The sequence below is a fragment of the Rhincodon typus genome, chromosome 9 (genome assembly GCF_021869965.1).
Source record: "Rhincodon typus isolate 14 chromosome 9, sRhiTyp1.1, whole genome shotgun sequence".
Lineage (NCBI taxonomy): Eukaryota > Metazoa > Chordata > Chondrichthyes > Orectolobiformes > Rhincodontidae > Rhincodon > Rhincodon typus.
In genome coordinates, this window is record NC_063340.1 from 46,555,723 (window position 1) to 46,569,466 (window position 13,744).

The 13,744-nt window shown below is 38.7% G+C and overlaps 1 protein-coding gene across 3 annotated transcripts in view; it reads left to right on the plus strand.

Moving 5' to 3' along the window:
* The window catches only part of nrxn1a (neurexin 1a), a 1,567,205-nt gene that overhangs the window by 67,194 nt on the left and 1,486,267 nt on the right, over positions 1–13,744 (plus strand). Inside the window, exon 2 of one of the 3 annotated variants that reach the window (XM_048601291.1) lies at positions 11,473–11,490. The exons of the other annotated variants lie outside the window; for them this stretch is intronic. Within the exon in view, the coding sequence (XP_048457248.1) occupies positions 11,473–11,490 (18 nt within the window). The remainder of the gene's footprint in view (positions 1–11,472; positions 11,491–13,744) is intronic. 3 annotated transcript variants of the gene reach the window in all.

Below are 13,744 nucleotides of genomic sequence, written 5' to 3' on the forward strand. Positions count from 1 at the left end.
TAAAAACAGAAAGTATTGCAAATATTCTAGGTCTGACAGTATCTGTGGGCTGAGAAATGGGGTTAACAAATGTTACCTCAGGTTAGGACACCAGCATAAAGATTAAAAGGGGTCACAGCCCCACACTGTGTAGGGACAGGGGGATAATAATGTTTTTCCCTTAAGTTATTAATTAGTAGCAAGAGGGAGTGTTTGCCATCCAGTTAAATGTGGAAAGTAGATTTGCACAAATGGAAATCCATTGGAAGGTTTTTCAGCTCAAAAGATGATGATGCCCACCATTTCAGTCGAGAGAGAGAGAGAGAGGGGGAGGCGTCATTTATATTTTAATGTGTTTTCTGGTAACGGGCCACTATTATAGAGGAAGAATGTCTCCAAGAAAGACCTGGCACCTGTGACAGCAGCGATGATCCGTTAGCCGTGGAGGACCTTGAAAGTCATCGTGGAATGCTCAGAAAGCTGCCTTACAGGCACTGCTCTCCCTCAATGTGGTAATATCCTAAAGTTGGTAGAGGGTGCTCTTGCCAAGCCATTATTAGCCGCTCAAGGACCTGAAATGGCTCACAAGCTAGCTTTGACTAACCAACTGAATTATGTGCTGTGATTTGCTTTTTAAACCAAAGAATTGCACAATTAAAGTGAATTTTAGCTTTCAATAACATTTATATTTGTGTAAAGTTCAGTTTGTTCTCCTTGGATTCAGTCAGGCAAGATATATGTGCTGGTAGTACGCAATTATGCAGTGACATTTAAAATGAATTTGTAAAGAAACATTGAAGAGCAGAATACTCTGAAGTATTTGTGGTAGGCTGTAATCTTGATAAATATGCACAAATAAAGGTATTTATTTTTAATGGAGTGTAGGTTGGATGGGACCTACCAACAATGTGTAAGGTACTTGCATATTGTTTGCTGAACAGAAGAAGGTGTTCTGATGGAAGTAAAATCATTGCTACAATTATGTTGGAAGGCCTCTTGAATTTTTGTTGTTCTTTGATGAGAATATTCTAAATGACTTGCATGGAAATAAAAGTAGCTATTATTGTATCTATTAGTATTTCTTCAGACAGAAGAGGCAACAGAACAAATTGCAGCACATTTTTTAAAAGATTGAGTATAGACACCTTTGATACTTAGGTTATTATCTACTCTGTCATTGTCTATCTTGTCAACACTGCAAAAATTGACATTGAGCTTGAATGACTGTAGAAAGACTTCATTTTCATTTTTGAGTCAAATTAACTTCCCGTCGGTGCCAAAAAGGGAATTTTCTTATTTACTGTTGTAACAGAGACATTGATTATTCTGAATTTGATTATTCCGCCCTAGTCTAAAATCACAATGTGAAGAATTGATCCAAGCAATCAAAGTGAGCATTAAACCAATTGCAAAAGGTTTGAGTTCAATCCCAGAGGAGTCAGCATGGCTCTTTTTTTTAATGTTTGTGTAAGAACTGAGGAAACTGTCCAAAATGCATGGCTGTTGGATTTGTCAATGCTGTAATAAGAGACAGTGGATGGTATTTAATGTAGAAGATGGATATCTTGCCTGTCACCTACAGCAGCCCATGTCACCTCTTTTAGGGAAGGCTGCCACATTAAGGGCCACTGAACCATTTAGCTGGACTTCTCAAAATCAAGGACCCTGGGAGGAGAAGTCCCACCTAGCTAGAATTGCTAGTTAAGTAATGGACAGCAACTCTGTTGCATGATAGCAACACCAGAGTGGCTGCTGCAGATTAGACACTCACCCAAGGCCTGCACTGTCGCTGAATCCCAGGTTACAGGTGAGTGATGGTGGGTGGTTCATGGAATGAGGGTGTCAGGCATGAGTGGGGAATGGCTGGAGGTTCAACAACAAGCTGTTGGTGAGCCTACCCTTCTAAATCTGCTGTCCCTTGATCATTAGTGTCTTTGAACATGGGACCTCACCTTCCCTTCCAAGACCCTGCAAGCAACCCTGCATTGGTTAGCTTGTAGTCCTCCCCACATCCTGAACCCGAGAACACTAGATTAATACAAGTGGCAGAAGGTTGAGGCTCTTAAATGGACTTTAATTTGCCTACTTAGCAACCTCAATTTGTGACAAAGTAGGTAGATTTACAACCAGGTTGTGACAATTTTCTTTCCCCTGGGGATTCCTCTTGAGATTTTTAAGGGCTATTTCTTGGTTTTTCAGGAGATTCATTTTCATTCTCACCAGTTAATGTAGTACACAATACAGTCACTTAGCAGCATTGTCTTCTGCATTTATTAACATTGGGGTATTTGGACCCATACAGAAGCATGAATTAGGAGAATTCATTTAGATCATGAATCATTATCAGCCCTCCATTAAGTTTAAAGCCACAACACTCAAGGAAACCATTGATTTTCTTGATACCATAGTATTTAAATTGGGACAATACTGCAAGCACAATTTGACAACTCAAGTTTTTGTTTAAACTAACTGATACACATTTTGACACACAAAAAGCCTTCACCAAAAACCACCTTCCAGATTGGTGAGATCACAGATAATGCATTTCCATCACATATTCACAAAGCTGGAATATTTTGACCATGTAGTTTTTTACTGCATCTCGGATATGAATTTTAAATTTGAGTTTAATAATTGACACTGTTCATTATGATCGCATCCACTGCATTTCTTTCCAAAAAGTAGCTCCTGAACTTACGCAGCCTTCAGGTAGAAATTCACATATATTTTGAAGTAATTCATTACTTTAGTGATTTCACGTTGGCTTCCAGTTAATTAAGTCTTTCCAGGTAACTAAGTCTTTCTTTGTTGACAGGTTTAAAGCTGTTCCCTTTACTTTGCAGACTGCAACCATCAGTCCTCCACCTCCCACCCCCCCACCATCGTCACCACAATGCAGCCTTACCATACCCTCCCCTTCATTGCAGCCTGCCTCTTCCAACCACCTCAGACTTGTAGTCTCTCTGTCTCTGCCACCCAAACTTTGTACTCACTCTTCTTCTCTCCCTTGCCCTTTCAGGCTCCCCGTCTCTCTCAAAGTGCCCCCACCTCCTGCTCTTTCCCACCCATTTTAATTGTAGTCTCATTTGCTCCTCCAGTCATGCCTTATTATAGCCTCCCTCTCTCTCTCCCCCTACCCCTAATTACAGACTTATCCTTCCCTCCAAACCCTGAGCCCCAGACCCTGCAGATGGCTGCCTCGACAAAAGAGAAGTTGCCAGCCCTAGCAACCTAGGAATCTACCACCTGACTCTGGCAACAAGGTAGCTGGCTCCCTTTTCTGGCGTAAAGAAGACTGGCTCCTAGCTCTGGTGAAAAGGCGGCTCAGTACAATCCTTGGCCAAATGCAAGACCCACTCCTCATGACTTCTGAGAACGGGCAACTGACTGCTTGACCGTGTCACTCCCTGCTACCCAGGCCTTGGTGTCAAAGCTCTCACCACTCCCCTGGCATCTCCCTCACTACAGCAATTTCTACTCTAACTGCTCACAATGCATTCCATCGCAGGTTGATTCTCTCCAGGATTTGGTTCTGAGAGGCTCTTTAAAAAGCCTGAGAGAACTTGACAGCATGGATAGTGGAAGGAAGTTACCCCTTGTAGAAGGGATGTGAACTAGGAGAGACAGTTTATAAACAAGATTTCTTTTACTTGAGGTGGAGATGAGGACAATTTCTCATTTGAGGGTCATGAGTCATACGAACATATGAACTATGAACACCAGCAGCTCAGTCAGTCCCTCAAGGCTATTCTGCCATTCAGAAGACCACAGCTGATCTGATTTCTACACATTTCTGCCTACCCTGCAGAACACATTACCCCTTTGCTTATCAATAATCCATCTACTTCTGCCTTAACAATATTCAAGGACTGTTCTTTCACTGCCTTTTGAGGGAGAGAGTTTCAAAGATTCACATCCTTCTGAGAAAATAATTCTTCTTATCTATGTTTTAAATGGATAATCCCTTACTTTGAAGTCTTCAAACATCATTTAGAACTCTCTTTCCCAAAAATCAGAGGAGGTGGAGTCATTGAATAGCTTTCAAACGTAGATAAATTCTTGACTAACAAGGGAGTCAAAGGTTGTCGGGAGTAGTTAGGAATGTGTGAAGTTAAGACTATGTTCATAACAGCCATGATCTTACTGAATGGCAGAACAGACAAAGAAGGGCCAAGTGGTCCACTGCTGCTCCTAATTTGTTTGTAGATTTGAATGCCACAAGTTCTGAAAGCTCCTTAGTGAACAAAGTTTTCTGACTGCAATCAGAAAACATCTTTGGTCATTCCATGTCCTCAGTTTTCAAGGTTACACTGCCTCCTGTGTATGAATTTGGAATTCAATAAAATCTCCTTCTGGATCCAAACAAACATAAGCTCCCACTGGTATTGTTGGTTTTTGTCAGCCTCTGAAAAGGAAAGAAAAGCAATGTTCTCTTATTGAATCAGATTTTTTTTTGCACAAATTTCCAGAATATTAATTTTTCTGTTTTAGGACTTAACTTTCTTTGTCGGTGCATGGCTTACCCATCTTCTGTTTGTGTTGTTCTATGTCGAATCCCTTTTGTACTATCCCACACGCAACTATTTTGGAAACATAGAAAAATAAAATTTTACTTCTGCTCATTTTTAACAGCAGGGTTTGTGTGATTCACTAATAGAAAACACAGCATGAGGGACAGTCCAGATGTTTTTTTTCTGGCAGTTATTAAATTGAGATTTATATTTCATGCAAGTGGTGATTCCTCTTTTTATCTTATGGGTAATAAGCTTTCATTAAAAAAAAACTGGCTTTTTAGCCTCTTTATGCTTTCAGTTGTTCCCTACCCCCTCGCCAAGTTGCTGTCAAGAAGATGTTTATGAATGCAAGATGTGACTGACAATAGAAACCCAAGCCTGCTGTATTTTCTACATTCCTGACAGTCAAATGAAATGAAATATTAATGAAATGTTTGACTATTTGCAGCAATCAATTTCTATCAAATAATCATAAGCAGATTCAGCCATCAAGTGAGGAAACCAGTCTTGGAAAGCTATGGGAAGCATGGTTCCAAAGTCACTGGCTTATGCCAAACATGCCATGTCTCATTTCATCATTGACTGTATTTCAAAGTATTGACCTTGATTTTGCAGTGAACAGCAGATAATTCCATCAGATATTCATTACATTGAAACCTACCCACAGACTTCCAATTATTTGCACTGAAACTTGCTGCAATTCCAAAATCAAAACAGGATAGCACCATCTTCACGAATCTGGGACCACTGTGAATGGGGCAAGCAGCCATATCAAGGAATTCCTACTGAATCATGCAGAGTCTGAACCAGAAAATGCAAGTTAGAATATTCAAATTCAATGCTAAATCATGTACCGAAAAGAGAAGGCAAGAAAACTAGGATTAAAAAAGATAGAAAAAGTTTGAAAAGTACTTAATTTGGATGAAATCTCCAACAATGCTAAAGTCAGAGAGAATGAGATGCCATGCTTCTAAATGTTAATTTATAGTGCCAGAGAGGCACTTTGACATGCATTAAAAGTCATTACACAGCTTTGCTTACTTACTTGAACGAGCGAGTATTGATGTACTACAGTGTGTTCAGTGTTCATTTAAGTTCTGCAAGTTCATGTTTCATGTATTTCAAAACGGAGTCTATCGCTAGATACTATAAGATTTCAGCTTCTGAAGGAGTAGGACTGCTTATTCAGCCAGCTTCATGATTTCTGTATTGATATAAATCTGTGCAGATGCCAGAAGTTGCTGTCCAATTTATTCATGAATGAAATTGCACACATAGAGTCTCATGGTTATTTAGTACAGCAAGTTTCTTATTACTATTTCTTCTTTTTAAAATCATTATTTTCTTTTCGTCCATGAGCTGAAATTTACCAGGAATTGGCTGTGTCACTTTTGTTAAGTTTCACGGAGAGTTTCTCTCCATGAGTCCCTGCAGGTTTTCTTGCACTGTCATTGCTCATTATTGAGGTATCACACCCCCATGGCACTTCGCACATCTGATGTTAACCCGATTCTCCCACTTGCTGCAAACAGGGGTACCCGCTACTGCCAGGATATCCCAGGATCACTGACACTGCCACCATCTTTGAAGTCCGGCAGTGCACCCAATCAAGTGCTGGCAGTCTGGAGTTGTCCTTCACTGTATATGTAGTGGGACATCCACAACTGGATCCATAAACAAATGCTCCTCAGGGCACATAGGTGGCACAATTAATATTTCCTTCAGATAGAACAGCACGTTCCAACACCTATCACTGTTTCAGCATAAAGTCACAGAGCTTATCCGTCCTTAGCCACATCCCGTTTTACATCCATCTCGAAGTTAACACTCTTTTCCCAATGTCCACTTGTAGCTCAGCATCTTATTATTGCCCAATGTGGGACCATCATATACAGGACAGCCTTCAAATGCTTCTAACCAGGCACATTTATTCAACAGCAGCAAAAATTAAAAGGAAACAAAAAAAGTAGAAGTGGTGTTTACATCTCAGAACAGAAACGGACTGCTTGCCTTTCAAGCACTGACAGTTTTCGAGTCAAACAATTATTGCACCCAGCAGTCATCTCCTGGACTGTGTGTCATTTAAGACCTTGCTGACTTGTAGTACCTGAATCTGTTGCTTCATGCAGTAGGTGAGCAGGAACAAAGTCAGTGTCCTCATCTTCCTCCTCAGAAGACTGCCGCTGCTTTCTCAGCTCTTCAGTTTCCGTCACATCCCTCTTTTGCCTGCTCCAACTGTGTACAGCATGGTATGCTAGGATTATATGGTATAGCTGCTACCTCTAACCCCCAAACCCCCCGATTCAGTTAACCTCATCTTCAGAATAAAAACCGAAAGAACTGCAGATGCTGTAAATCAGGGACAAAAACAAAGTTGCTGGAAAAGCCCAGCAGGTCTGGCAGCATCTGTGAAGGGAAAAACAGAGTTAACATTTCGGGTCCCTTCCTCAGACTCTTCCTTGGGTCACCGAACCCGAAACGTTAACTCTGTACTATAGCCACATGTCCTTTGTCAGTACCCGCCTATGCAGCCGGATCATACCCCATGGACTCTAAACAACATTCAGACCATCCAGTCCTGAAGAAGGGTCCCGACCTGAAACGTCAAGTTTCCTGCTCCTCTTATGCTGCCTGGCCTGCTGTGTTCCTCCAGCTCCACACTGTGTTGACTCTGACTCCAGCATCTGCAGTTCTTGCTATCTCCATTCATACATTCCATTTTGCCCAAGTCAAAGATGTTGCCATGGCTATGCTTATCTCTTTGTGGGGCAAGGAGAACGTTCTTGTTCTAGTCCTCCTTGGCCCCCACCCACAGCCCTTTCTCTGATACATCAACATGTCATTGTTGCTGTGTCCTTCCATTATCCAGAATTGTAATTTATAGTCAATTTTGCCTCTAATTTTCATCCTTCTCTCACCTTCGTCTGGCTCAAGTCTGACTCTTCCCTCTCCTTTCTTTACTTCTCTGCATCTATTTCTGGGTATAGTCTGTCCCACAGTTATCTCCATTACACTTCCTCACAACCTTCTTCCTGCAGACTGTCACCAGGATGGGCTTGGCAGCTTAACGTACAGTGAGACCCTCAAACATACTAAAACGGCACAAGATTGTGTACGCGAAGTGTTGGAAAACTATTAACCCCTGATTAACCAGCAGTTTTGAGGAAAACTTCCAAACCCTGAGGGATAGAAATTCCATCTCCAGTTTATTAATGGTTTGACTGCTGGGTGGTTGCAGGGCAGCTGGTGTACCCAGGGAAGAATCTCTCTTATCTGAGTGGGGAGTGAGGTTAGAGTATCTCTCTTCCAGTTAGTTCCTACTGCCTGTGGTTACTACTGCTTGACTAGTACAGAACATAACCATTACTAAAACACAGCTTAGAAAGGAAACAACAATTTTTAACAATTTGAGAAGAGGATAGTGATTGTTTGGCAAATAGTTGGTGTGGAGAAGCAGCAAGAACTATTAATTGTCACAGTCTACTGATTTAGCTAATTAAATTCAACTCTGATTGGCTGGGGCATTATCATGGAAGTGCAGGAGGCAATGACTGTATCCACAGCTCTTTCTCTAGTGGGAAAAAAAAAACATTTGAACATGTTCCAACACAGTGTGGAGCTGGAGGAACACAGCAGGCCAGGTAGCATCAGAAGAGCAGGAAAGTTGAAATTTCGCGTTGGGACCCTTCTTCAGACCCGACCCGAAATGTCAACTTTCCTGCTTCTCTGATGCTGCCTGGCCTGCTGTGTTCCTCCAGTTCCACGCCTCGTTATCTCGGTCTCCAGCATCTGCAGTTCTTGCTATCTTTGAGCATGTTCTTTTTGCTTATAGATAACTATCCTGTGTGCAAATCAGTGTGACTTCAAACACATGCAAGTGTATCCTGTATATTAATTGTGACCCTGTTCATTCACTACATTATCAGGCAAACTTAGGAAGGGTTTAACACCAACACATTTTTGCTCTGAAAGTTGTTCAACCTACGTCAGTTTACCCTGAAAGGGGAAGGTGTCTTAAAAATCTGAACAAACTGATGAGGTTACAGTATTGCAGTAAATTTGCAAGTGGCAAACTCCACTGACAGGATGCTGCAACCAGGTCAAACGTTCTGCCTACTACACAAATCGTTAATGTGGTATATGAGCTGCGGTGCCGGTGTGAAACCAAGCATATAGGCCATATGCCACAACCACTGGCAGACTGTATGAAACAATATATCCCTTTGACCATCCGCAGCAGTAAGATATCATCCGAGCACAACCAGCCAATGCTTGCAAAACTCAGAATTTAGTACATGTGACTCTATTCTTGGATAGCATTTACTGAATATCCCTAACTGAACAAAGAATTACACTGGAAAACAATTTAAGACCATCAGTTTTACTTGCAGTGTGATTGATTTGTACATGCTTAGAAGCTTCATTAATTCACACATAGGACTCTGTTCTTGGACACAAAGATAAAATGACCACTCATTCCATCTTTTCCACTGAGTAAAGGGCTGTGGAAACATCCAATCAATTAACCAATCAGAGTTAGTTTGCCCTGTTTGAATTTTAACTGTGATAGTTAGCAAACAAGTTCCCACTCCAACGATTGCCTCTGGTTATGCACCAATTTGTCTTGAAAGAGGGAGGAATATATGTCAGTGAACATGGTATTGTCTGGTGATGTGACAGTCTCGATTGAAGAGCAGGCAGGATGTACAAGAAGTTAGATACTAGGGTGAGGCTGACAGCAGTCCTTGTGAATATTTGACCTCCACCAAGAAATCCAAGATGGTGTCAGAGAACTTTAGACCATACCCTTTCCCTGTTGTGCCCTAATTCACCATCCTCCTTTCTCAGATTGTCACCTGCTACACACACAGTGTACCTCCCCGCTGTGATCTTCAACGTCAGGAAATGTTCAATTTTGCCCCTTCAATTCCTCGACAAGATCTAAAGTGTCTTTAATGGCAGAAATGAATGTTATTTCCATTAACATGTTGGCGCAAATCTTCTTGCAGAAACAGAAGAAGAAGGAATCATTATTTTATACCTATTATACAATACTTGTTTCTCTATTAAACAAAGGCAAGTGAAGATAGTCTGAAGAAAAACAACTATCAGTCAACTTAGTTGAGAAAGAGTGAAACCTCATTTCCACTACAGTTAGGTTCTATATAATGCCTGTTAAATAATGCTATAATTTTCATAATCCAGATAAAAAATTGAATAGAAGGTATTTTTTGTTGAAGTAGTTAAAATGCATTCAACAGAAAGGGTTTCCTTGAATCTTAAAATTAATATATGATCTGAATATAAGTTCAATTTAATTTTATAATGCATCAACAGCAACACAAACATCTAAAATTGCCAAATAATGTTTTTCACAATTGTTTTTAAAATAATCTATTAAGTTTTATTAATTGCAAAGTCATTAAGTACAATCATTAGATGAATTACACTGATGCAGTTGATTGTGGCTTGGCTTGAATCTTGAGAAGTTAGCAAATATTTCTCCTATCAGTAATTAAATTTGACAGGTATACACCAGATACAGATTATGTGCACCATAAATAGACTTTAGCACAAAACCAGAAAATTCTATCATTTGGTATCCAATAGCTCCTAAGGCACTTCAACATGAACAAAAGAAAGGAAGATGAGCAACCTAAAATATAATGAATGATTGAGCGTGTCAGGAAAAAAAACCACCAGATTAATAAGAGAGTTTAAGTTGTTAAGATGTGAAGATTCAAATGTTCTCTCAATCAATTTCAAATACAACATGTAAGGGCTGAGAAAGTAAGCAGGTGTATGTTAACTGTGATACTAGACTTCAGTAGGATATTTTTTCCACCTTCATGATATCTGTTTGTTATTTATAATTTAAAAACTCCCCTTTTGCTTTTGCACCAAATTTAATTTACTTTGTGAAAAATGCAGTGTGAAAGAATGGGTTGCTGGATCTGTGCTTGCCATTATTCATCAGTGTCTTACAATTAGCCCATAACTTAAAATGTTTCATCATTATGTCCAAAATAATGTAAACTAAAGTGCATTTTGTTAACATCTTACAAACAGGTTTTCTTTTTAGAATAAAATAATAATAGATTTGAAATTTAATCAATGTTAAAATTTAGTATATGAGAGTAAAAATAGTTCAATTTAAATTTGTTAGTCAAAACATTGCATGTGCTTGATAAATGTAATAACAATCATGATGAGAGTATTACTGACAGTTTTGTATTAGTGCAAAATACAAATTTCAATAAGATTTTGTTATTGAAACTGTATTGTTGATTAATGTGCTATCAAGCAAGAAATTAATTCTACTATTTTTTCTAATAATGTATGCTGTAATAGGGGTGTGGTAGTTGTATGAAAACTTAGATTATGAAGGAGACGGTAAATGCTAAATTACTGTGTTACACAAGTGATGACTGAGTAAAATCTAGTTTTACATGATGTCTTTCTTTGACTTCTTTGACATGACATTCTGCAAATGCACTACTTGTAAATTCCATGCATAGGAGAATGATTTTTAAAAGCTTAGTATGCATAATTTTATAATCTCTTCAGCTAACTTCACAAGTTTTCAAAGATTGATTAAGGATTAATTCAAATGGGAAATACTAGAATGATAACCTTATGCCTATCATACCAGCTAATCCCATTTCCGTCATTTTTTGTTTAAAAACAATATTTACAGACTTAAACCCATGACAAATCTGTGTTAATGAAGAATCATAATTTAACAAATCACATGGAGTCAGAAATTACTTTCCCTTCATAAATTCAAACTCTTCACATCATGCCAAAATTTAAAGAGCACTGCTTCCTTGGCACTTGTTCGCCTTGAATGTTGGTGATGGAACACTTGCATGTTGTGTTTTAATGCCTTGCATGATCAGATCATGCAGAGGCAAATTCCAGTCTGCATGCCGCTTAATGAGTCTTTTTCCTTTCTCTCCTTTCCTGTCTGTGCACACAGAAGACAACTATGTTGAAGGTGGGTGCTTCACATAATTTATTTTCTTAAGTTCCTTTCATATGTGCTGATAATGAGTAACATTGGAATATAGAAACACTTTTTCACGTGGTTTTAGTTAATTTTATGCAACAACTGCTTACTTGTTAAGATGTAATGAATTTGGACATTACGAAACTAATTGTATCAGAAAGTTGAGCAGGACATTTTAAAAATGCAAAACATTAAAACAGAAATCATAGACTATGTATTGTGTGTGTGATGTGAGTCATAAATGACTGTGGTAATACTTCATGTTATGAAAGATTTGTAAACTATGACCAATTGTGCATTTGTTTAAATACTCAGAAGAAAAATATTTGCATGCAATAATTTGCTTTCTTTTTGCCCCGTAGATTTAAAAAAAAATTAACATGCGATGGTTTATCCAAACATATAACCAGCAGTTTAAATGTCAGTCCAGAGAGTAAGAAAACATTATTTACAGACAAATATGTGCAAAATGCTTTCCCATCATTTGAAAACGAAGATAATCTTTTTCTGGTAGAGCATATTTTATGCCAACTCTGATTTTTTTGGCTCCTTGTAACCGGATCTACACCTAAGGCTCATTCTGCCTAGATAGCTTTTTGTCTGCCGTATAATAAATTAAATGAAAGATTAAGTGAAACAAATTAGATCTGGTAAAAATTCCAATGAGGTGGTTTATTCATTACCATGATAGCAAAATCTTGTGAAAATGCAACAGAGACCTAAAGGAAAACTAAAGCGACATTTGTTCTCAGTATCGAGTCCACTAACATTCAGGTAATAGAGAGATATTTTTCTCAGGATTTCACCAGCTCCCTTAAACCTCTGCCAGTATCTAATGGTGAAGGAAGTGAAGGTCCAAGAATTCATGAGAAATAATCATTCTACCTAATCTATTTAAGACATAATGTAAATGACTCTTTTAAACACTTGTCAATTGTACCACCATCATCGTGAAATATAAAGGTCACATCACATTTGTTTATTTAGTACCTGCATTATCTTCCAATGGATCGAAATGGCCAAGCTGGTTAAAAGATCAGAAGTGAAGTGTCAAAATATTGGTGACAAATGCATTATTATAAAGTAATCTGTTCATGCCTTATGAAACAACATTGAACCAAACATACATTTGCGTTAAAATGGCTAATTGTACCAAAATTACTTTGAATATTTGTTTTTGTACTATCTAATATTAACATGATTCTCCTTCCAGATATAACATATCACCACAGTTAACAATTTGTATTTATACAGTTTTTAACATGGTGACATTTGGTATAATAATAATTTGACATGAGAAAATAAAACATTCCAAGGCACGTCACAGGAGTGTAATACAACAACATTTGACAATGAGCCAAATTAAGTGAAATTAGGGCAGATGGCATATACTTAGTCAAGTAAGTTAAGTCTTGAGAAATATCTAGAAGAGAGAAGATATGTAGAGAGACAGGCTTAGGGATGGATTCAAGAGCTTATTTTCTAGCCAGCTGAAGACATGATCAACAATGCTGGAACAATTAAAATTAGGGCTGCTGAAGAGGCCAGAATTAGGCTAGTGGAGACAAATTGATGGAGCTTTTAATATTAGAAGAGGTAACAGAGATACGGGGGGCAAGATGACAGAGGGCAAGATCATGGTCCATAGAGACAGATCAGACATTTAAAAATTAAGGCATTGTTTCAATCTGAGCTAGTGTAAATCAGCAAGTACAGGGCTAATTGCTGAATGAAACTTGGTGTGATTAAGGGCATGGACAGCAGAGCTTTGACTGGGCTCAGTTTTATGTAGAGAAGGATTTGGTAATGTTGACAGGAGTGCGTTTGAACAGGCAAGTCCAGTGGTAACCCAGGCATAGATGAGAGTTTTGTCAGCAGATGAGCTAAGGTGGTGCAGGGTCAAGTGCTGTAACAGAAATGAAAATCAGTGGTCTTACTGATGGAATGGAGATACCATCAGAAACTCATCTTCCTGTCAAGTATAATACTGTGGTTGCAACCAGTTTGGCTAAATCTTCAACAGTTTCCAAGGAGAACAATGGAACAAAATTTGCTGAAGGGACTGAAGATAATATTCTCACCATTCCCAGTGTTTAAGTCAAGGAAATTTCTGTCCATCTCAGTCTGAATATTGAAAAGGCACTTTGATAATCTCATGACAGGTGAGGAGTCAAAAGAGATGATATTAAGGTAAGTATGAAGCTGGGTGCTGTCAGCATGCAAACACTAATATCATGACTTG